Source organism: Lagopus muta, chromosome 29 (genome assembly GCF_023343835.1).
Source record: "Lagopus muta isolate bLagMut1 chromosome 29, bLagMut1 primary, whole genome shotgun sequence".
NCBI lineage: Eukaryota > Metazoa > Chordata > Aves > Galliformes > Phasianidae > Lagopus > Lagopus muta.
In genome coordinates this window covers 649,570-672,108 of record NC_064461.1, presented here as the reverse complement: position 1 = coordinate 672,108, position 22,539 = coordinate 649,570, and the positions used below count along the sequence as shown (strand labels likewise).

Here is a 22,539-nt window from a genome sequence, read left to right as displayed (position 1 = left end):
AGTAAAGTCATAGAACATGCCTCAGGAGAAGTGATTCATTACAAAGAAAGCGACTTTCTATGGGTAAATACTTAAAAACACTCTAAAATCGAAACTTCTTTTAGGAGAAAAATAATAATAATAATTATAATAGCAACGAATCTGATTACGATTAGTTCAAAACCGAGAGAAGAAATCTTGCTGCTTTGAAAAACCCACCGGGATCCCGGAAAGACACAGAAAACAAAAAATAAAAAGAAACCTGTTATTAAAAATAAACGAAACGACGTTAATTGTGGAATAAATAAAAAACAATGATGAAAGGGAAAACAAAAAGAAAGGGACAACCGGGCTGCTGTGTTAATGCTGCTGCTGGGGGGGCTCTGCTGCTGCTGCTGCCCCCCATCCTGGTGCTGGGATGAGGTCGCATCCTCCTGCTTGCCTTCCTTGGGCTTCTTCCCAGCTGCCGGCCGTCGGTTGTCCCATTAAAGTCTCTTTATCCTACAGATTCCCTACGACTAAACAAAGCCAAAAAACAACAACAACAAAAAAAAACCCCCCAAAATAAAAATAAAATAAAATAAAATAAAAAAAAACCCCAACCAACCAATGGTTTTAAACGTTAACATGCTCTGGATTAATTAGCACAGGCGGACGTCGAGAATTTGCAACCATTTAAACTTTACAAGTTTAAAGATTTTGGCACATTGGAATATATATATATATAATTCTTTTTTTTTTTCTTTTTTTTTTTTTTTAAAATTTTTTTTTCTTTCTTTTTCACCCCCCTCCTCCTCCTCCTCCTTCTTCTTCTTTCAAAAGGTAAATCGTTATCTATAATAATGTCCTTTGCCCCCCGGGAGGAGGAGGGGAGAAGGGGGGGGGGCTGCCCTGGGCCTCGCACCGCGGGTGGCACTGCCCCGCTCCATGGTCCGTTGTCCTGAGAACCTGAGTCCTTATCCCTGATGGCGGAGCTCCCAGTTTGCAGTGCAATGGCTATGAAGAACCCCCAGCCCAGGCCTGGAACCGATTAGAAACCTTTTAAAGCCAAACAGACAAGTTCATCTTGGTGGGTTTTTGTTTGTTTTTTTTTGCCTTAAAGAAGCACAAAAAAGGGCAGCGCCGCCTTCCCCCAGGTGGGAGCAGCCACCCTCCGAACACAAAAAAGGCTCCGGCACTTGGGAATGAGGGGCGACGATATGCGTTACGGATGGGAAAGGCCTCGTGTTGCTAATTCCTGAGTTCACGCTGACGTTGGCTGAGGGGGGTTGGAGAGGAGCTCCTGTCCTTTTCCCCCTCCGACCCCGAGTGCCAAAGCCCCGGTGCGGGGATGCTCACCGGTCTGCAGCCACATTCACTGCGTATCGGGGCGCTTGGTGACGCGACGTTCACACACCCGACCCCCTGTGAGCATCACCAAACCCCCCACGTCTGCCAGCCGGGACCACCGACACGCAGCCACGCCGTGGGCACAGCTCTGCCCCACATGGGGGGTCCATGGTTCTTTTTATGATTTCCATCCGAGGAATCGTTCCGAATCCATCCTGATGCAGCAGGAATGGGGGAGGAGGGAGGAAAGGAAGAAGGGGGAAGAGCATTTCCTCGGCGTAATCCGGAGCCTAAATTAATCAGCCTAACGAGAACTGCAGCTACGTAGGGAAATAGCAGATTTGTAGCAAATACAGTGAGATTTACACCACGGGTCGGAGCAGTTCCACGCCGCCTGTGCTCCTGTGACCACTGTGGGGCTGCATCCACCTCCACCGAGAAGCCCGATCTTGGCCACCGCCTCTGGCTCCTCATAGGCTCCTTCTGCCAACAGACCCTGCTCTCATAAAGTGTATACGTAGTTAAGGCATGAGTCAAAGTGATAGGGGAACCAAACAAAGGAAATAAAGATCAAACAAAGCTCCTGTCATTCCTTCTCCATGAACTCACCAACAATCATTTCAGTGTTAACCTTCCAATCGCTCCCAGCTCCACCCACACCATTATAAAAAAAAAAAAAAAAAAAAAAAAAAAAAAAAAATCCTAGGGTACATTTTAATGCGTATATTAAAGGCATTAGGTTATTATTATTATTATTTTTTTTTTTCTTTTTTTTTTTTTTCTTCTTTTCCCACCCCCACTCCCTTCCCTGAAAGATTCTATCATTTGCTCATGGCTTCTGCAGTATTTCTGAAAGGCCCAAAGGACGGCGGCCGCGTCCTGAAAAGCGCTGCCACATCCCAGCACACAGAGCTGTCTCTCTGCAGCCCTCTCCAACCAGAGGACAGTGCAATATTCTCTCTCCCTGCCCTCCCCCCTTAAACCCCCCCCCCCCACACACCCTTCCAAAAACGCAGACAGCTTCCGATGCTGGCACACAGCACACGTCTCCCATCGTCAGGAAATCCTCCCCGCCATCGCACCAGAACTCCATCAAATAAAGGAACTAGATGAACTCAAAAGAGATTCCCGCTTCTATAAATACTAGACAGAGCGCGCAGGGAACAGACTGCACTGGAGTTCCCCTGCCTCGGTGGAGGCCTCAACCCCTCTGGAGTTCATGCAAGGTGTGAAGCTCAGCACCCCTCGCCTCTCCTAATCGGAACAAGACAACCGCGTCTCACCTGCAAGTCAACAACGAAAACAAAAAAGAAACACAACCCCCCTCCTAAACCCCCCCCACCCCCAGTCTCTAGAATTACCAAACCAATCTAGCCCCAGCCCCCCCCCCCCCCCTACCCCCACCCACCCCCCAACGCTCTGCAACCTTGCTACATAAATACACGGATGGGTTTCGGCACGCAGCCTTAGGCGTCAGAGGCAGCAGCGGCTGCCACAGCCTTGGGCCCAGCCGTGAGGTGCGGGCTGCCCAGCACCCCGTTCCATGGGACGCGGCCATTGGGCTGCTCCTCAGGGGCGTCTGCCTGCCGGTCCCCGTTCCAGCGGCGTTTGAGACGCAGCTTGGGGGGCATCAGGGCGTCCTCGCGCTTCTCTTGCGTTCCAGGCTCTCCGGATGGCTCTCTGGGGGGCTTCTCACCACTGCTCTCCCCTTGATCTTGGGGCTCTTCGGCCGGGCCCAGGGTCTGGGTGGGCACCAGAGGTGCCGGGTGCCAGGATGGGGCGGCAGGTCTGGCAAACACCGAACCCTTTTCCTCTTCCAGGCTGGTGCTGGGCGCTGCCATGCTGGAATTTTCCTCCTTCTCGCTTTTGTCTTTTCCCTTTGCGGGCAGCTCTTCGCGCTCGGCCTCCTTGTCCACGGGGGGCTCGAGCTTCACCCTGGGGGGAGGCGGAGAGGCGAGCTGGGGGGTCGCTGACTCTTCGGTGCTTTCCAGTCTCTCCCTGTTTTTGCGCCCAACGGGTGGAGGCTGCAGCTTGATGGGGAACTGGGGCTGCTCCTCCATGGGCATTTGGCACTGTAGTGGTGGCACCATGAGGCCCGGATAGCGGGGGAAAGTCCGCGGGCTCAGGTGGTAGTTGAAGACGGAGCAAGCTTGCGAATGCAGGTAGTGTTTCATTTCCTCAGGGTTGAAAGAGAAGCAGCTGCTGCCTGTGAAGGGGCTGAGGCCTGGAGACGGGCTGTAGGAGAACAGGGTGGGAGTCAGGGACAGCGCAGGCGAGATGGGGACGTTGAGGACCCCGCCACGTCCTGGCAGAGGGGACACGGCAAAGGGGCTGTGAGGATCCGGGTAGATGCCGGGCCTGGTGAAGAGAGGCAGCATGATGTCTGGCTTGCGCTTCTGGTGGTTGACACCCCCGGCGCTCGCGGTGTTACGTGAGGCCATGAGATCCACGCCACGGCGCCAATCGGCGGAGCCGTCCTCCAGCTCTGGGAGGTCAGGTTTCCTCTCACCGCCGTCGCCCAGAGCCTCTGGGTTGGATGGGACCAGGGAAGGGCCGGAGAAACGGCCGGGTTGTGCATCGTCAGTGGGAGAGTGGCTGTCCAGAGGTGGGAAGTGGAAGCGGGACGAAGCCGTGGGGACGGGAGGAGCGCTCTGTGGCACAACACCTGGGCACGGGGAAAGGAAAAGAGAGGGGGAGAGTTAAAAGCGCCGTTGCCAAGGGAGTTAAATCAGAGGCAGAGCTGCTTTTAGGGCTGCAGCCGCAGGCATTTGGAAGAGCAACACAAAAATACCAGGAGCTCTCGGCGGCGCAGCAGACGATCAGATGGGAGGCACCTTCCCCATCTGCTCCCCTCGCTCCTGCCCACCTCAAAACCTCGTCACTGCTGGGAGGAATCTTCTCCTCTCAGCCTTGGTGGAGGCTTCTCGAGCCTCCAGCAGCACTGAAGCAACTTCCACTTTTGGATGCCCTCCCCTGACCTCTTTGCTTTGGTTTAACCAGAAAAAGGCCCTCGGTGCCGGCGCGTTAGGAGCACGGTTAAGCAACTAACTGTGTGCCAACACCACCAGCAGAAACGCTGCTGGTAAACCTCAAACTCTTGGGGTGGAATACTGAAAGTCCCTGATTTGTGGATGTTCTCTCTCTGATATTTCTGCCCATACCATTGCTAGCTCCTGCAGGCTTCTCTTTCCCCATCCTCCCGAAGCGAGCTTCACCACGGTGCCTACAGAACCACGTCTCTGCATCTTACTCCTGCTGCACTGAGCCACACTGAGGCAAATTCCTCCACACGCTTTCTCACCTCCACAACACACCGTTTGATTCTCCTTTCCCTTCCAAACTGCGTGAGCGAGTCAAGAAACCTGATTCCAGTGCCCCAAACAGGTCTGATATCCCAACCCCCATCCCAGCCAGAAGGAAAGAAAACAGGTTGTAATTAGACAAGTGCATTCCAGTTCTCCAAACTTCTTTTTTTAAATGCATGCCCCAGAGATAGGAGGGAGTGGCTGCAAACAGGGAAAAGGAACAGCAGTGAGCAATATTGAGCTGGAACTGCCCAGACTTGTTGCTGCAAGTAATTATAGATTTGCAGCACTGTTTCGTACTACATCTTACACCCCCATGCTTTGGCTAAGGACTCCTGGAGAATACATTTCCTTCTCCCCGCTGCCACAAAGGCAACATGTCTCACGCAGGTGAGGCCTCTATGAATATTTCTCTTCTCCCAGTCCTGTCTTCTCGCTTGCTGCTTGGCCAGAGGACAAAGCCTTTGCTATCACACCAGGCCTCCCCCAAGGCAGAGATGGATGCAGGCGGGCTCCAAGCGCCGACATCAACGCGCAGTCATCGCTGTACGTAGGCACGGAGCGCACAGCACCGATGAGAAATCGCCTTGCCCACACGTAACCTGTTTTTCTCAGCCACTAATGTTTCAGAGTCAACATTCAATCCCCGCTTTTTTTCCCCCCCCTCCAGCTCTTCTCCCTTCTCTCTCTCTCTCTCTGCTAGACGAATCTTCAAGGCTTCCCCCCAGGCGCTCTTCTGGAGGTGAGAACGAAGAACACGGCGCTGTGAGAAAGGCTGGTTGAGGCGCCTCTGCAGTCACGCTTTCTTTGCTGCGGAGAGTTTGCAGTCTAGGGCCTCGCTGTAATGACTTCCAGAAGTTTGTTTTTTTGATGGACACGATGGCCATTCATTCCCCTGGTCGTGTGGTGGCTGTTCAGTTGTGGAGACAATCGGGGCCCGCTGCAGAAATCTAGCTATGGGGGGATTTAACTCCACCAAAAAGGATCTTCCAAACAAAGGACCCTCCTTCCAGAGAAACCACAGCAGTAATGCTGACTCCAGGACAAACCCAGTGTGAACTTCTGCTACTGCTTCTGGCAAGAGACTCAAAAGCCTTTTAGGACAAGCAGGGAACAATTAAGCTCCATTCCCAAATTCTTTTTTGTTATCCTGAGTGTCAGCACACCATTCTGCTGCAGGGAGGATCAAGAAATACCTGTGATTTAGCCAAACTGACAAGCTATTACTCTTCTCCAGAAACACTTTGTGCTCAATATTATGTTTCTCTGAACTCCAGACACGTTGACTAAAAAACAAACAAAACAAAAGAACAACCCCCCCTTTTTTGGATAGGAAGGGAATAGACCTGCAACAATAAGAGGCTTCTGCAGGAGAGGAGCAGAGATCAAACTGCTGCTAAGCTGTGAACTTTCCAGCAGTGCTGACAGATACGCCTCGCTGTGCACCTTTAAGCGCCTTGTCAAGGAGGCTCACATTTATATGGTGCCATAAACTTACATTACAAACATGTGAGGCAAGGTCCCTGCAAGAGAAATAAAACCCTCTTATCCCAAGGACACCCGCACCCCAAGAGCAAAGCAAAGCAAAGCCGCAGCACCAATAAAGGCAGACCAGCAGGCAGGCTCAAATAGGAAACCAAAAATGCCTCTGGTCTCCCCTGAGGACAACCACAGATGCACCATGAGGGAAGGAGAGCTGCAGATAAAGCTTTATCAGTGCCCAGGCATTCTCACCACACCAGCCCTGATTGCCCCAGCAGTCTTTCAAGAGTAGGAGGTGACTGATAGGGGATGTGCAGAGGCTGCTGCTGCCCTGGCCCCACTCCTGCACCCTCTGACATGCAAGGAAGTTGCCAGCCCCAACTCTGTGCTCACCGTTAGGCCGAATGTTGATGAACGGATAGTTGGGCATCACCAGCTTGTTGAAGTTGAACTTGTAAGTAAACCTTTTGCCCTTTGTCTTGTGAAGAATCCTCTTGTTGTAATAATATCTATAAAAGGAAGGTAGAGAGCAATCAAGGCACGTGGAGATCTGTTTAAGAGTCTTTGTTTTGTAATGCTACCAACATCCACCTTTGACATACTCACAAAAATGAATGTGATGGGATCCGGAACTGACTTAGCTGACAGCCTGCACTGAGACACTGAACCTGAGAAAGGGGAATCTGTACTCGAGATTTTAGCAGAACAAAACTCAGTGCAATGGCAGGGGGACCAAACAAACCGGATGCCCTCTGGTTTTGTTTTCCCTTCTGTCCTCAAGGCTTAGCACACTGCCACAAACACAGCACAGTGTACAAAGCATCACGCTGCACATCAGGAGGGCTGCTTCCTGCTGCCATCAGGCCTGTGAGCAAGTCGCTGCCTTTCCATTTACCCATTAGCACCATAGTTCACAGCCCCAACAAAGGCAGAGCACGGGAGAGGAGGCACAAACTTCACCACAGCCTCCTCCCCATTTACACCAGCACCACTGTTTGTCCTCAGCCATGTAATAATGGTGTGCTAAGGTGCTTCACGCAGATCCCAGACAATTTTTCACACTCAGAGCTTGCCACAGCAAACCCCAAATAAAGCAGCGTCAGCTCCTCAAGAAGGGGGGGAAACAAGCCAGAGCTCCCCACCTGGAGCAACTGTCAATAGCCACAGTGCTCCTGTCCCACTGCTGTCACATTTGGCACCGAGATGCCAAGACATGATCAGTGTTGGCAGGTGGTGGCTATTTTCCACTCCCATGAATCAATTACAGCCTCAGCGCCATTCAATTTATCGTTTCCTTCCTGTTCCAGCATGGGACTCGAGTGCTTGCTGCCTTGTTTGTCTTTGCCAGCTCCACCCAGGAGGTATCATAGGGCGTAAGGCAGCGAAGTCCACGTAGCAGACAGTGCTGATAATGCCAGGACCTGTCAAGAACCTGGGTGCTCCTGACAGGCTGGAAATGCTTCATAGGCTTGTGTGACATTCTTACAGTCTGTATTTCAAAATACAGATTAGCCACTGAAAAAACAGAAACCATCTGAGAGAGGCTAAATAGAACAGAGCTATTAAGGGAGATTTTAGTCTTTGGAATTGCAGAGGGAGGAGCAATCAGCCCCTGTCTCCAATGAGGGGACATCGGTGGCTGGAGGGTGCCCTTCACCCACAGACAACTTCATGTCGTTGGGGTCAGGACATGGAATTCACTGCTGTATGTGACAAAGCGTGAAGGGGGTGGTGACAGGTGACTGACACACCCCCAATCCCTGGAACGGGCACCAGGTTTAGCAGTAAAGAGACAAAGGCATGTTAGAAAGGGGAGCTGCTTTCTCTGAAACTGTATCGTTGATGGTGTGATAATAGAGTAACGCCTCTGGTTTCCTCCCACACCTTCTTGCTCAAGCCAGCATCAGCAGTGGAAGCAGTGAAAAAAAGAGACAGAAAAGCTCCCCGGAAGGAACCCATCCTGATAATAACAACCTGAGCACCAGGTGCAAATTTACGCTGTGACGCTTGGCCGCAAAACACGTCACGGTGATCCAGGAATTCCCTCTCTTGTGTCTCCCTGCTCACACTCTGGTACCTGGTCTGACATCCCAGAACACGGATTCGATACAAAACCACCCCCAAAAACACCTGCTGTCAGTTATCCAGATGGGTGGCCCAGGGAATCTCCTGCTCACCTGAGAGCTCGGCTCAGCTTGTCGTAGTTCATTTGGGGTTTGCACTTCCGCCGGCCCCACAGCCGTGCCACCTCGTCGGGGTCCTTGATGACGAACTCCCCGTACTCGCCCTGCTGCCAGGCAATGACATGGCGGAACTCCTCCTTCTGCAGCAGCTCCAGGATGAAGTGCCAGAGCTGGATCTGTCGCGAGCCAGGGCTGGACTCGGTCTTGTATGCCCACTCGGGGAAATGATAACCTTGGGAAGTGCCAAAAAAAGAGGCGTTCAGACAATGGCTCACAGCTACAGAGCTCCCAAATGCCAAGTGCTACAGCTGGGAACGAGTGCCTGCGCTACGTATTGGTAATGTTCTTTCCAGAGGAGGACCACAGAGCATCGCTGGGAGCTGTAATTCCAATAAGTATTCAGTGCAGAAGCAAAAGAAGCCCAGATTTCTCACACTAGTTGCTCATTTTCTTACTCATTTTACCCCTACTCTCCTTGGAGAAGTCCCAAGGAAAAAAAAAAACGGGAAAACACACAGAGGTATGAGAGCCATACAAGAGTCAGACACGGTGGAAAGGAGCCCAAGAGCTTTAAACACTGGGATGATTCGGACATCAGGTGCCTCAAAATAACGAGAAAAACCAAAACAGATTGGAATATCTGGTGCACTGTTCTTTCAGGAGGCAAGCATGGGTGGCTCTGGGGGTCTCCAGCTCCACATCCCTCAGAACACAGCACCCTGCTCCAGCCCTCAGCCGCGCCAACAGATGTTTCTGAGCGACTGCCAAGTTCAGCTCTGTCAGAGCAGTTTCCCAGCACAGCTGCTATTGCGCGGTTTTCCAAATCGTCGTGGCCACAATTTTCAGCTCAGGCAGCGTGCGCAGAGCCTCGTCGTGCTCAGATGGCACCCACCCCCCTCCCTCAACCCCCCCTCCCACCTCCCCACATCGCAGGCTGTGGCTGAAACAAACCCAGGGAGCGCAGCGCCAGCCCTGGGGGGAGCACAACTTGGAGCTCCCAAACCCTCACAAACAAAATGTCTCCACGAGGATCCATTTGCATATTAACACAGAGCTCACGAGGCTGTAAAACTGGCTGAGAGTGCACCGAGCGGGAGCCTTATCGATTCCCAGTGACACACAGCAAAGAGCTTTGAGGAGAGGTGGAATTAATCCCGCCTGAGCTCCTTCAGCCTGGGAAAAGAATTTGTAACAGCTGAACACCCTGCGCTCAGCCTTCCACGGGGCGCGCGTGTCCTTACCTCCTCCTCCTTCTGGCTTATCCACAATGCTGCAGCCTGCTTTCATTTTCTCCCTCCTGCTGACTGCGAAACAGAAGGAAATCAGCGCCAGCGCTATCGCTACAACGACCTCGCGGGCAGCGCTTTGAATCCCAGCCCTCCCCTCCCTGCACCCGCACCCCACCGTCGGTGCCCCCGTCGCCGTGCAGCTGCACCGTGGGGCGTCGGGCTCTGCTCGGCGCTGCCGTGTCGGAGCGGCCCGGCGGGGCCGTGAGGCAGACAAAACAAGCCCAGTGCAGTTTGTCTCCTGTTACGAGACGGCCGCGCTGCCAAAACACACAAGCCGCTGAGCTCACCCAGATGTACCAGCGAGGGGAGGGGGGATCCCGGCTCCCGCTCCCCACTCACATCTGACTTTAATTTCGGGAGGCGGGCGCCGGGCCGGGCGCTACCTGCGGGCGGGGCAGCGGCACCGAGCGGCGCCCGGGGAGGGCCCGGCTCCCGGGGGGGTCGGGGGCGAACGCCGCCAGCCCTGCCCGCCGCGGAGGGGGCCCGGCCCCGCGCTGTCCCCGCCGGGGTTTCCTGCCCGGCGCCGCCGCTTTGAAATGGTAACGCCATGTAAATAGCTGCGAGGGGCAGGCGCGGCGCCGGGGCTCCGGGCTCCCGTTACAGTGCCGGCGGCGGGGCCGCCCCCTCCGCTCCCTGCCGCCGGCCTGTCCGGGCCTGCCCGCCCGCCGCCGCGCTGCCGCCCCTGCCCCGGGCTGCGGGCGCTGGCTCCGCGCCCCCCCCGCTACTACGCCCGCCAAGATCGGGCCGAGCGGCCGCCCCCGTTACCATCACCCCTCCTCCGCCGCCATCCCGTCGCTCCCGGTTACCGGTACGCTTCTCCACGCTGCCCCCGCAGCCGCGCGCCCCCGCTCGCCTCCCGCACGCTGCCGCCCACCCCCCACCCGCACGGCTCCCCACAGTCATAGGGAGCCCCCACCCCACCGAGCGCCTCCGGTAACCGGGGCTGCCCCACTCCTCCGCCCCTCCCTCCGGGCCCACGGTACCGCGGCCCCGCGCCGCCCCCGCCCCCGGAGCCGCCCCCGAGGGCACCCCCGCCCCCGGCGGGCGGCCTCCGCCCCTCTGTCCGTCCTCCGTCCGCCCTCCGCTCTCCCCCCGCCGCCTCCGCGGGACCGAAGCGACGCGCGCGGCGTGGCCCATCCGGAGCCCGGGAGGCGGCGGTAACGACTCGGCCGCGCCCGGGTCCGGGACCCACCTGCGGGGGCGGCACGGGCCGGGCCGGGTCCGGCGGGCGGAGCGGGTGCGGTGGGGCGGCGGAGCGCGCCCGGGCCGCGGTGCCGATGGGGGGTGCGCGCCGCTCGCCTCGCTGCTGCCGCCGCTGCCTCCCCCGCACGGCCGCCGGAACCGGAACCGCCGCCACCGCCCACACACTTCCGGGCACGCTCCCACGCACTTCCGCTTCCGGTCGGAGCGGGCGCGCGCACGCACAGCGCCACTCCGCCTCATTCCCGCCCCGCGCCGCGACGGGTGGCGGCGGGGGACAATAAAGAGCGAAAAGCGAAGTGCTTCGCGGGGGGGTCTCGATGCATTCACCCCCCTCCCCACAGTCCCTCCATGCGCACGGACACTCTTTCCTCTTCTCTGCCTTTATTGGGGCCGTGCACAGCCCGGGGCCGCGGGGAGCACCGCCAGGCCCGTGTTCTATGGGGAGGAAGGGGAAAGAACACGGGGAAATAAAGCAAGATGGGGGCAGGCTGTCCGGCTGTCCATCCGTCCGTCCGTCCATCGTCGCTCAGGCTTGTGGCCACGCTGTGCCATCCCCAGCGCTCCCCACCTCACTGTAGATGGTTCTGCTGGGACCCTTGAGGGGATGTGGGAACGGCCCAGGGTCGGGGGGGGTGGCTCCGTGGGGACGTTGCCATCCCCACCCCCTGCTGGGTGCTGGCTCACTGCCCCACCTGCTCATCCCTGTCCTCGACATCTCTCCTTTGCACCTGGGAGTACAGCAGCTCCTCGGGGCAGGCGGCAGCTGTGCGGCAGGTGAGGCCATGAGGGATGGGGACGGCCCCCTGCCGCCTGCTTGCAGCCCCCCAGGCTGCAGCCTTCACCCCACAGCATCGCCCACCTCTGTCAGCCTTTCTCCTCCTCTTCAGCAGGTACAGCGCGATGCTCAAGGCTCCCACAACACCCACCAGCACTGCCAGGTAAATGGGCCACCTCCACCTGTGTGCCTCTATGGGGACAAGGTATTGGGATGGCCGGCTGGCTCTGTGCACCTGGCGTGGCAGAGGGGGACAGCGAGAGACTTTACCTTGTGCACACAGTTCTGCCAGGTCCACGGACTTGCTCCGCTCCTGTACCGGGTTCCAGGCCACACAGGTGTAGATGACATTCGGGGCGCTGGCAGGGATGTTCAGGTTCAACACATGACTGTTGTCACTCTGTGGACAAGTTGCACTGGAGGTGTTTTCGTGCTTCCAGGTGGTCTGAGCACCACTTCCAGCCGGCACCAAGCACCGCAGGATGATGCTGCAGTTCTGGGCAGTGTAGGACAGCATCTCATGCTGGATCAGGGGCACTGGCACAGGCTCTGTTGAGAGTGTGGGCAGTGCTGCTGGGACAGAGCTACCTGCAGGAACCTGGGGAATGCAGCCTCAAGGAACCAGGAGGGACAGGCAGACAAAGGGCAGCGAGAGGGAAGTGCAGGTGGAGAGCAGATTTGTCATAAAGCAGGAAAATCCCCTTAGCAGATGACCGGCAGCAGAGTGCGTCCCGGAAAGGGGAAGGGAAACCGCTGATAACTCTCGGTACAAAAGGGTTTGTCACTTTTCCCTGGGGGCTGGAAACCCCAGGGATGGGGATGCTGTTCCTGCCCCCCCAAAACCCCTTCAGCTCACCATAGACAGTGAGGTTGAAGGAGCTTTCATCCATCTCATTTGACTGATACGTGATGTGTGCATCATAGACCCCACTGTCACTCTGCTCCAGGGCACTGATCTGCAGTGTTGTCTCATTGAACAACTCCAGCCGCTGCCTATTGTACTTGAAATGCTCGGACATCTCCAGGTTGTACTCAGCCACTTCTGTTTTCTTGCTGGCATTGGCTCTGAAGCTCCAGATGATCCTCTTCACACTGCTGCCAGGCTGCAGCTGCAGAGGGAGCTGCACCGAGTGCCCCAGCACACCGCTCACTGGCTCGATCTGGGCAGCTGCAGTGCCTGGTAGGACAACAGTGCTCAGTGGCATGGAGAGTCCCAGGCACCCTCCTGGGTTCTTTAACCTTCACCATCACCTCCCCTGCCTGTGGCTGGGCACTGCTGTGCTGATGCCGCGTGCTCGAAGTGCTGCGGTGTCCTCGCACCACCCTGTCCCCATTGCAGAGCTGAAGGTGGAGCAGGCTTAAGGGTGAAGCCCATAAGCACTGGAACAGGCTGCCCAGGGAAGTGGTGGAGTCTCCTTCTCTGGAGATGTTCAAGACCTGCCTGGATGCCTACCTGTGCGACCTGGTGTAGGGAACCTGCTTTGGCAGGGGGGTTGGACTCGATGATCTCTGGAGGTCCCTTCCAACCCCTATGATTCTGTGATAATAATTCCCTCCAGAGACCCTTCAAAGCTGGAGGCTGAGCTGCAGGGTGCAGCGGGGCTGGGTGCAGAGCTCCGTTCCCAGCCCTGTGGCGAGACACAGAGCTCCTGTGACGTGAGCAGGAGGCGGCTTTCAGACACAAAAAGCTGCAGAGAGGCGACCATGCTGGGGAACGCTGTGTCCCCACATCACAAGGCCCATCCTGCATCAGCCACTCGCTTCCTGCCCACACTCAGGGCCAGCCACACAGTTCCCATCCACTGCACCAACCTCCAGTTTGCAGAGAGGAAAGCAAAGCTGCAGCGGTCAGCAAGCAGACAGCAAACTGCGGTGGGGAGTCACAGCCCCATGGCAGCCACACATCTCCATTTTTGGGGGGGGATACTAACATAAAGCAGGATCACATCCCCATGAATCACCCGTGGTGGCACTGAGCCACCTGCCTGTATTTTGCCCCAAACAAATGCCCTGCACCAGTGTGCAATGCAAACACAGCCTGTGCAATTCCAAGCTCAATCCTGCTGCGGGAAGCTCATGGGTGTTGTCTGCTCATTCCTTCCCTTTCCCCATCCCTTTCCTTGTCCGCAAACCCTCACCCTGGAGTCTTCTGACTGGTGGGGGCTGCAACCACTCATTGGAGAACAGTGGGTGCCTGGCTTTGTCCTGGTGCAGCCCCAGCAGCACTGAGTAGCTTTTGTACAGCAGAGCATCTGCTCGAGAGCTTCGAGCTGTGCAAGACGACCCCTGTGGGCTCTTAGAAACGTGTGGGTGAGCAGAGTCCAGCACAAAAGCCAGCAGTTTTCAAGCCAACATGGAGCAGGGCAAGGTGCAAATGGTCCCACCTGGTTCCAGCCCCACTGCTGACATCAAACTTCTCCAGGTGTGATTTATGCTGTCGGTAAATAGAGTCGGGTGATGCCGTGCCTGGTGCCAAGTTCTGCCTGTGTTGCTTCGCCCAGGGATCACATCCACACATCCCCAGTCAGATTCCCTTGAGAACAGCGCTTGGACTCTTTCACAGAGGAAAACTCATCTCCCACCCCTCTTGTTTCCCAAATATTTTCAAACCTTCACCAAACCCAAAGGCTGAATCTCATTCAGCCTCACACCCATGGTTTCACTGGGTTCCCACAGCAGCAGCATTGCTGCTGAGCCTTCCTCCCACCTTCAGCTCTCTCCCCACCCCATCCATGCTCAGCCCCTACCTGTGGCGACAAGTAGCAGAGCCAGCAGCCTGGGGATGAAGGGACACCGTCGCCGGCCACACAGTTGCCCCATCTCTCCATCCCCAACTCGAGGCAGCAGCGGCTTCAGCTGCGCAAGCAGTGGGGAGGACACATGCAAATCTGCCCACAAGTTCATGGGGAGTGGCAGCTTGGGGACAACGTGAGACCCTGCTCAGCCTCACTGTAGCTCTGCAACGTATCCAGGGCTCCTGGGGCAATAAATGAGGGATGGAGCCCGGATGCTGCCTCAGTTGGGTAAATAACAAACAGCTGGGCTGGCTATGCCAGACACCTGGTACAAGGAGCACGTGTTCCCATTGCCTGAGACTGCACCAAGAGAACGCTCCCACCCCACCAGGCTGTTTTCCCCCTTGCTTTTCTTGAAACAAAAATCCCAGCAGCAAAGAGGCAGAGACATAAGAACGTTGGAGACAGCCCCACACCTGCAGGGGGACGGAGGATTTGGAGAAGCACGAGGGGTTGGGACGGTGCAGAGCCACTCACCGCTGCTGCTTCTGTGTTTCCAAAAGGGGGAAGCAAGAAGTGGCTTCTGGGGAAGGCAGCAGCAAACTGCGCACAGCCCTGGGATGACGTGACTGCGAGGGGTCCACATGTGGGTGTGCGCAGCAGATGCACAGTCCCACACACACAGCCCCACACACAGCCCCACGCATGCTGTCAGCTCCCTGCTACGCTCTCACCAAGATTTATTTGCTGTTTTTACGACGTGGGGAGGTCAGGCCGAGCACGGGGCCCATGACAGTAGTAGGTGCTGGACACACACAAGTGAAACTTCCCCCCACCCTCTCCCCCCCCCCCCTTAATGGCAGCACAAAGGCGACACAGGAATGGCTATGGGGTGGGGGAAGAGCGGGCACATCTCCCACAGGCATTGGTCCCCTCACATGGCCCTGGGGATGTCACAACCAGGGTCTGCCCAACCTCAGGAGAGGGGGTTGGGAGCAGTGGGGGTGAGGGAGCAAGCTGCCCCAGGTGGTGCCATCCTGGATCTGCAGTGCTTGGATCTGCCCCCGTCCACCCAACTTTGCCTCCACTTGACCCCAATTCCTCCCTCCCCCCCCCCCAAAAAAATAAAGGTTTTGGTTCCTCTCTTCTTGCTCCAGGGCAGCCCACTCTCTCAGCTGGCAGAAATGGGGCTGGGACCCCCAGTTGTGTGGGTGATGGAGCCACATCCCAGCCCTGTGCCAGAGGAGGGACTCAGCCTCATCGTTGCCGCTCATCTCCATGTCCCCAAAGGGGCCACGAGGGCTTCGGACAGAGGGTTGGACAAACCAGAGGTGGGTGGGGAAGCATCCGGTTGGCTGTACCCAGAGATGGCACCTCCATCCCTGAAGCCAAACCAGGGGCTGGAAAGGGGTCGGGTTTGGCACACAATGCACGTTACAGCCCTTCAGTTACATCCTGATGCTCCAGCGCTGTCGGCGCCTGTGGGGAGAGAAATCCTTCAGCTGGGACCGAGGGCTGCCCTGTCTATCCATCTGTCTGTCCGTGCACCTCCCTGCAGACAGCGCTCGTCCCTTCTGTCCCCTTTCTCCACCATACCCGGACCTGGCGTGGGCATGTCATGCAGTGACAGAGGTGGGGACTGCCCCCCATGCCCCGGTCCCCCCGGGGGCAGACACGGCCACGGGCCACCCGCACCTGAGGGCCTATGTCACCTCCTCGGCCGTGTCCTCTGGCTCCTGGTGGATCTGTTCATACACGGTGCTGCCCGGTGCTTTCTCTGTTGAGGTTGGCTCTGGGTTGTTTTCAGGTGGACGTAGGCCCTAAGGCAGAATCAAAGTGCTTATGGCCCTTCCAACCCTGATGTGATGGGAACCCCAATGCAATGGAGACCCCTGAGCACAGCCCAGCCCCACTGCTCCTCACCTGGTCGTTACCTTCCGGGGGGCTGCGGTGTACAATCTCGGTGTATTGAGGTTCTGGGGGGCTCTCCTCTACTGGTGCTGTGGGGGTGGCAGCTGCAGAGAGCAGGATGTCATGAAGGGGGGGAGGGCCAGAAATGGCCCTGATCACAGCTCAGCTCTGAGTGCTTTCACTGACCTGGATCTGCTGACTTCTCGCTGTTGAGCCGCCAGCACCAAAAGGCTCCGCCAAGGCTGACAGCCAGCAGGATGAGGGTGAGGACGATGTACCCCGACTTGGAGAAGGACACCTGTCCTCCTGGAGCACACAGAAAAGGGCTGAACCAGGGGATGGCCACGGAACCTTCACCCAACCTGAGGGCACCCAAGGGTGCTCGGACCCCTAAAACAGCCCGGCTCCTCACCTCCACTGCGGCAGATGCTCTGCAGGTCGAAAGGGACGACCTTCTGGTCAGCAGGGTTGCTGACAGTGCACGTGTAGGTGGCATTGGCGGTGCCAGGCTGCAGGGCCAGGCGCAGCGTGGTGCCATCCGGGGACAGCTGTGAGCGGTCGGTTCCCAGCTCCTGTCGGCCGTTGTCCCTCCTCCAGGTGACGTTGACGGCCCCTTTGCCAGTGCCCTGGCACTGCAAGGTCAGGTTGCACCACTCCAGGGTGCTGGCCAGCAGTTGGCTGTGGGTCCGGGGTCTCGGCACCGACTCTGCACCCAACAGGGAATGGGGTCAGCATGGCACGGCTCTGCTCAGACACATCACACTGTCCTGCATCACGGGGCAGGGCACAGCCAGCCCGCAGGTGTTTGGGGTGATGTGAAAAGGGACCCCAATATGGGGGGCTTGGGTTAGGGTCTAAAGGTTAGGGTCTAACCTACGTCACCTCATTCTTCTCCACCACAGTTTCCCCATTTTAGTGTTCCCAAAGCCCACCCCCATTTGGCAGCCGCTCACCGTAGACAGAGAGGTTGAAGGATTGGTCCTCCACCAGCGCCGGGTGCAGTTTGATCCGTGCCCCATAGACCCCGCTGTCTCCCAGCTCCAGGGCCCCGATCCTCAGCGCTGTGGCGTTGGGCATTTCCAGGCGCTGCTTGAAACGGTCCTGGGGGTCAGGGCGCTCGAAGCCCCCTGGGCCAAATTCAGCCACCTGGATGGTGGCACCGGCACCAGAGGAGAAGCTCCACTCGATCTCCTTCACCCTGCTGCCAGGTGGCAGCACCGGGGAGAGCAGCACCGAGCCCCCCAGGACACCAGACACTTGCTGGGGCTGCGCCCGCACCTGGCCGAACAGGAGCTCTGGGGACAACAAGGCAGAACGTCACCAGGGTGCGGGGTACAGCGTGGGGATGGGCAGAAGGATCCCTGGGGACGGGTCCCACCCGGCACCGCTGTCCAAGCTGGAGGAAGAGGATGAGGAAGAGGAAGCATCGCCCTGCCCGGTTGCAGACACATCTGCTCTCTGCCCACCGCAATGTCCCTCTGAGGGATGGGGACACCACGGAGGCCGTGCGGAGCTGCTGCTAGCGGGGAAGGGAAGTTGCCAGGGTCGAGAGCTGCTGTCCAACAAGAGCTACGTGTTCGGATGCCGAAGCTGCATCTGAACGGCGCGGTTTAGGCACTGCGGCCGGGCGCTCACCGGAACAATGCTCCAACAGACTCTGCGAGGAGTTCCCCGCCAGCATCTGCAAAACCTCATTGTCCGCCTTAAAACGCGCCTCGGCCCAGATGCCTACGAAAAGATCACAATAGTTTACGGCAGCAGGACTGGAGCGAACCAGGATGGATCTGGCTCCAGAGGGATGCTCGTGGGCACGAACCAGTCCTGCATCCCACTGCCGCGTGTGGGTGAGCGTGGGGACACAGAGGGGGGAGACCGTGGGTACCCAGGAGGGATGGAGCCACCTCCAGGACTTCGGGCTGAGCCTACACTGTGGATTTTTGGCAGTGCTCTGCAGTCACGCTCAGCACCAGCTCCTGGCACCGGCAGCTCCCGCCTACCTACAAGCTGTCTCCTCCACCGCCTCCAGCTCTGCCGGCAAGAGAGGGCCAGCATCTCCTCAAAGCCCCCCACCACCTGTCCCCATTCTACACACTGGGATACCCAGCAGTGAGGCCAGGCTTTGCCCCATCCGTGCTGGGACCTGGGCAAAGTGTCCCCACGGTCCTCTCCTCTCCCTCCCCACCCTAACAGAAGCAGATGTGCTTCTATATTAAAGCAGATTAAAAGCAGACATCCCAGCGTTTGCTTTATAAAAAGCCCTCGTGCAGCCTGAATTACAAGCTGCTTCTTGGCTTTGCCGGGGAAGCAGAGCTCTTCACCACTGGGCACTTGCTGCTCTGATCCTGAGCATCAAGGGGTTCTTCTGGGTCCTTCCATCGATCACAGCCTTATGCTGGGCTGAGCCCCACTCCCTCCCATCCTGTGTGATCCTTCCCTGGGGGGATCCCTACATTTTGGAGCCCGGTTGTGGGCTGGCACGTGAGCCCTTTGCACAGATGTTGAGCAGATGCTGAGCCCCAGGACGCAGTGAGGGGAGGAAGGGGTGTGTGTGTGGGGGGGTCACCACAGCCCCCAGCACACAGGGGAAACGATGGCTGGAGAAAGCAGGAGGGCATCCGCCCATCACCATCACCTCCTGTCCTGGTGGCTTGAGGCCAGGAGCCCCCAGAAATAGTTTGGGAGAGGAAGGAGGGTGTTTGCAGTGCACCCTGATCCAGCTCAGATCTCAGCCCTCAGCAATAGATCTCTGAAGGCGATTTAAGCCCAGGGTTTATTTGACACACATCAATGAAGCTTCACTCTTTCACCACCCCCACGCTCCCAAAGCCAATATCTCTGATCGAGGGGGGCTGGAGGACCTGCAGCCCCCCCAAGCAGCCCCTCTGCCATCGTGCAGGGCCGTATTTGTGCCACCATAAGCACCCTGTGCCGCCACCGCCAGCCCCGTGCGACGGCCGCACGCTCCGAAGCCAATTAAGCATTAGGAAGATAAAAGCTCCCTGCTAATCTACCCGGACTAGAAGATGCTTTCTGTCGGAATTGAGGGTTTTATGGGAATTATTAAATGTGTGGATTAGCACGCTGGGAATTAAGGGGATTCCTCTCTCAACATTTTACGTAAGAGCCTCAGCAGGCGCAGCCCAGGGGCTAACGGGCTCCGCGGGGCGCAAACGGCGGCAGCGAGCAGAACCCCCCCAGAATGGGGGCAGTGGGGATGCTTGGTGCCCCCCGTTATGAAACCTCGCTGTGGAGCATCACGAGCTTGCGCGCCTGCCTCGGACCCATGCGGCCGAGAGCCCACAGGGATGTAGAACAGCAGGGAAGCGGCGCAGCAACACCACTGCCCAACCCGCGGGACGAGGGCACGATGCCCGGGCACTCACCTGGCGCGAAGCCGAGCAGCGCCAGCAGCAGCCGGGCTGCTCTCCTGGCCAAGTCCCCCTCCATTCCTGCTCTGTGCAGCTCTGGTGGGCAGAGTCAGCGGCGGCAGAGATGGGGAGGAGGAGCAAAGCTGTCGCTCGCTGCAATCCGTAGGCAGCCGAGCGTTGTGGAGAGCTGTGCGCCTCTTAATTAGCTGGTGGGAAACGAGCGGGCGTGCGGGACCTGCACTGCACAGGGAGGGGGAAGCGTGGTTGAGACCCCTGGGCTCTCAGCATCCTTGATACCCCAATCAATGAGCAATGCTCCAATTAACAAGCCGTGACCCAATTAATGCTGGTGGCACTCAGTGCATCTCTGCCCCTGGCCCCCTCCAAAGGGCAGCTCTGCAATATTCATAGAACCACAGCAGGAAGCCTAAATTGACCCCGAAACCCCCTATCCCCAACTTCTGCCTCTTTTCATTCAAAGCCATTCTTTCTCATCCAATCACTATCAGGTCGTGTCCAAAATTGCTCCCGTTCCTCTTTATGAGCTCCTTTCAACCCTTTTTCCTGGGTACACCCCACACCCAGCTGGGCTGAGCTTCTCTGGGTGAAGAAATCAGCACGGGAGGGGACGCAGAGTAGGAACCCTCCCCCCCAACCCATCACAGCCCCACATTGGGTGTCAGCCATCAGCACCTCAGCCACCGCATTTATTTCAAGCCTCCAACCAGCCAAGGACAAAAAGAGAAATGGCCTCAACACCACGTCTGTGTTTCGGCTAAGCTGAGCCTTAGGGAAGGCTGCTGGCTGCCCTCCACCTCCAGCAAAATAATTAATGTGCCCCCAAAGGAATGTTAATGCCAGACCTGCTCCTGGGGCACCTTCAGATAAGGATGCTCAAGGTGCTGGGCAGCAGGATCGCTCATGGCCTCCTGGCTGCCTCCCAGGTTCAAGGCTCAGCCAGGGTTGTCCCATCCCTCAGTTCCTCCCACATCCCTTGCAGCTAAGCAGGATGCAAAAACTGCTGAGCAGCAATTTTCAGCTGATGGGGGAGAGCAGCTCACCCCATGGGAAGTAAGACAGCCGAGGAAAAAAAGAGGTTGAAGGCACCAGGCTGTATAGCACAGCCAGGATGCAATCCTACAAGCATCAGGTATGTGGATACAGCCAGAACTCAGTAGCCTCACACCACAACCCATGCATTTGAGCCCCACATGGCCACATCCAGCTCAGGAAGCTCGGGGCCAGCACTGTTGATGTGCCAGGCTGCACCCTGAGCACCCAAACCCTCCTGCATTGTCCCCATGTGCACAGAGCCTGGGGCTGCCGCAGGCAGGGGACGCCTGTCAGAAGCAGGGAAGTCACACAGCTCTCTGGGAACTCGGCTCAACATGACCGCAATCAGTCACTTCACCCACAGGGAGGGAGTGGAAAAGCACTGAAGCTCTTCCCAAAGCTGGGAACAGTGCACTCGCACCAGCAAGGGGGCCACGTGAGCTTCAAATTAGTTAATTTTTTGTGATCTCCAGCTATCACTTTGCAGCTGGTCAGAGTGAAGGACTGCTCCCCCACCAACACCAACCACAGTTTGATCTGCTCCTCAGCCAGAGCCATTGGTTCAGACCTGGGGCTGAGCCTGAGGGAAGCCACTTCCCATCCTCCTCATCACTGCAGCTGCAGTGATGGCGACAATGCCTGCTCAAAGCAGGGACTCAGAGCAGTTCCAGGCACCCAGAACAGTGTCCTCAGGGGACCCTCAGTGTCCTCACTGTCCCTCCACACCGCCACCCAGTACAGAGTCTGTGTTCAGGGGATACTGAAGTCACTGTGCAAACCCAGGCTGTGCCTGCAGAATTCCGAGCACTGCAAACAAATGCCCTGCTCAGCTTGGGGCTTTCTCCCAGGTGAAGCCTCCTCTTGAGCAGGATCAGCTGTGAGGTTGTGGCTTTCCAGCAGAGGGGAGTGCAGCCTCAGGAATGGCCATACCTCTGCCAATATCCATGCAGTCAGGCAGGAGAAAACAGGTCATTTGGGGGGAGGATTTCGCAGGTGATACCACATCACAGGAACCAGATCCCAGAGCCATCCTCATGCTCCCACTTCAGCCCATAGCACAAGGGCAAATCAGGTCAGCTATGAGAGGCACCGCATGCAGCAAAACGGTCCCAGAAAACCCTGCATGAGGTGCTGAAGGGTTTAATCACTGCCAGCCTCACTGAGTCGCAGACCTGATTTCCACACGTGGCTGCAGTGAAGGCTCCATTAGCGCTCACTGAGTGCAGGCGTGCTGCTGGGGACAGATCCTGATCTGTGCCTCCTGTGGCCACTCAGGTCAGCTCCAAGGAGGCAAAACCTCATCTGAAAACTAAAAAGGAGCACAGCTCTGCATCTCTAATTAACAACAACAAAATTGTATCTGCGGGTAACGATTCGAACTCCTGGCCTCTGTGGGGAGGAAGCACACAAAAGCACAGGCTCAAATATATAGAAGTTATTTTGCTCCTTCAAAAGAAGCTGGGACACTGTCAAAATACAACAGGCTGCTGCATACGCATCCAGCAAAATAGGCCACGGCTTGACATAAAGTGCTGCCTGAGGCCACGCATGGAAGGGAAGCGGTGTTTCATTATTTATCACTATCAGGAACAGAGATCCACCTCCACACATAGCTCCCTCCCGGGGCCAGGCCTTAGTAACACCATTCGGCACTTTGCAGCACGGCCCAATTCGACCTCATCACCCCACGGCAAAGACCTGCGGGGGTCCCCAGCGCCCCCCACACCTCACCCTCCCCCAGCACACGGTCTCCTCGGAGCTCCCCCGCCTCGTTAGCCCCAGCTTCGACCCGCAGCAGCCCTCCTGCCCCATCGCCCCCCGCCAGGCCCGGGCCTCGGGACTGCCACCATACCCCTTCCCCTTCCCCTTCCCCTTCCCCTTCCCCTTCCCCCCCCTCCCCGGCGTGCCGCCGGGCGCGCACTGATGA

General features: G+C 57.3%; 3 protein-coding genes across 7 annotated transcripts; all 3 read right to left on the bottom strand.

The window, feature by feature from the left end:
• Positions 1-2,718: 2,718 nt before the first annotated feature.
• Positions 2,719-10,883, bottom strand: LOC125685619 (ETS translocation variant 3-like). Its single transcript, XM_048928878.1, has 5 exons — positions 10,760-10,883; positions 9,520-9,582; positions 8,273-8,510; positions 6,489-6,604; positions 2,719-3,973 (listed from the first exon to the last, which is right to left on the bottom strand). Exons 2-5 carry the CDS (start codon positions 9,563-9,565, stop codon positions 2,775-2,777), a joined length of 1,599 nt encoding a protein of 532 aa, XP_048784835.1. The 5' UTR covers positions 9,566-9,582; positions 10,760-10,883; the 3' UTR covers positions 2,719-2,774.
• A 263-nt stretch (positions 10,884-11,146) lies between these two features.
• Positions 11,147-15,226, bottom strand: LOC125685621 (T-lymphocyte surface antigen Ly-9-like). 3 transcript variants are annotated; one of them, XM_048928884.1, is made up of 7 exons: positions 14,818-14,849; positions 14,293-14,401; positions 12,402-12,722; positions 11,816-12,094; positions 11,630-11,737; positions 11,463-11,533; positions 11,147-11,365 (listed from the first exon to the last, which is right to left on the bottom strand). In XM_048928884.1, exons 2-7 carry the CDS (start codon positions 14,363-14,365, stop codon positions 11,297-11,299), a joined length of 921 nt encoding a protein of 306 aa, XP_048784841.1. In that variant the 5' UTR covers positions 14,366-14,401; positions 14,818-14,849; the 3' UTR covers positions 11,147-11,296. The 3 variants fall into 3 exon arrangements, with proteins under 3 accessions (XP_048784841.1, XP_048784840.1, XP_048784839.1); XM_048928883.1 differs by lacking the exon at positions 14,293-14,401 and having other exon boundaries at positions 14,818-15,226; XM_048928882.1 differs by having other exon boundaries at positions 14,293-14,887.
• Positions 15,227-15,392: 166 nt separating this feature from the next.
• LOC125685620 (SLAM family member 8-like) lies at positions 15,393-22,356 on the bottom strand. Of its 3 annotated transcripts, none has more exons than XM_048928879.1 (8): positions 21,543-22,356; positions 19,575-19,799; positions 17,145-17,486; positions 16,604-16,897; positions 16,378-16,497; positions 16,204-16,295; positions 15,993-16,100; positions 15,393-15,759 (listed from the first exon to the last, which is right to left on the bottom strand). In XM_048928879.1, the coding sequence occupies exons 2-8, from the start codon at positions 19,636-19,638 to the stop codon at positions 15,715-15,717; spliced, it is 1,065 nt and encodes a 354-aa protein (XP_048784836.1). In that variant the 5' UTR covers positions 19,639-19,799; positions 21,543-22,356; the 3' UTR covers positions 15,393-15,714. The 3 variants fall into 3 exon arrangements, with proteins under 3 accessions (XP_048784836.1, XP_048784837.1, XP_048784838.1); XM_048928880.1 differs by having other exon boundaries at positions 19,575-19,794; positions 21,785-22,356; XM_048928881.1 differs by lacking the exon at positions 21,543-22,356 and having other exon boundaries at positions 15,976-16,100.
• Between the last annotated feature and the right edge of the window lie 183 nt (positions 22,357-22,539).

Bases quoted from the DNA above. Each gene is read 5' to 3' on its own strand.
- LOC125685619 (XM_048928878.1), bottom strand. From the start codon at position 9,565: ATGAAAGCAGGCTGCAGCATTGTGGATAAGCCAGAAGGAGGAGGAG. The intron at 8,511-9,519 runs GTAAGGACACGC...GCACTTCCCAAG, and splicing joins TAAGCCAGAAGGAGGAGGAG to GTTATCATTTCCCCGAGTGG. The intron at 3,974-6,488 runs GTGAGCACAGAG...CCCCGTGCCCAG, and splicing joins CATCAACATTCGGCCTAACG to GTGTTGTGCCACAGAGCGCT.
- LOC125685621 (XM_048928882.1), bottom strand. From the start codon at position 14,449: ATGAACTTGTGGGCAGATTTGCATGTGTCCTCCCCACTGCTTGCGCAG. The intron at 12,095-12,401 runs GTGAGCTGAAGG...CACTCTCAACAG, and splicing joins CTTCAACCTCACTGTCTATG to AGCCTGTGCCAGTGCCCCTG. The intron at 11,534-11,629 runs GTGGGCGATGCT...CCTGCCGCACAG, and splicing joins GAGGAGAAAGGCTGACAGAG to CTGCCGCCTGCCCCGAGGAG.
- LOC125685620 (XM_048928879.1), bottom strand. From the start codon at position 19,638: ATGGAGGGGGACTTGGCCAGGAGAGCAGCCCGGCTGCTGCTGGCGCTG. The intron at 17,487-19,574 runs GTGAGTGCCCGG...TGTTGTCCCCAG, and splicing joins GCTGCTCGGCTTCGCGCCAG to AGCTCCTGTTCGGCCAGGTG. The intron at 16,296-16,377 runs GTCAGTGAAAGC...TGCTCTCTGCAG, and splicing joins CGAGAAGTCAGCAGATCCAG to CTGCCACCCCCACAGCACCA.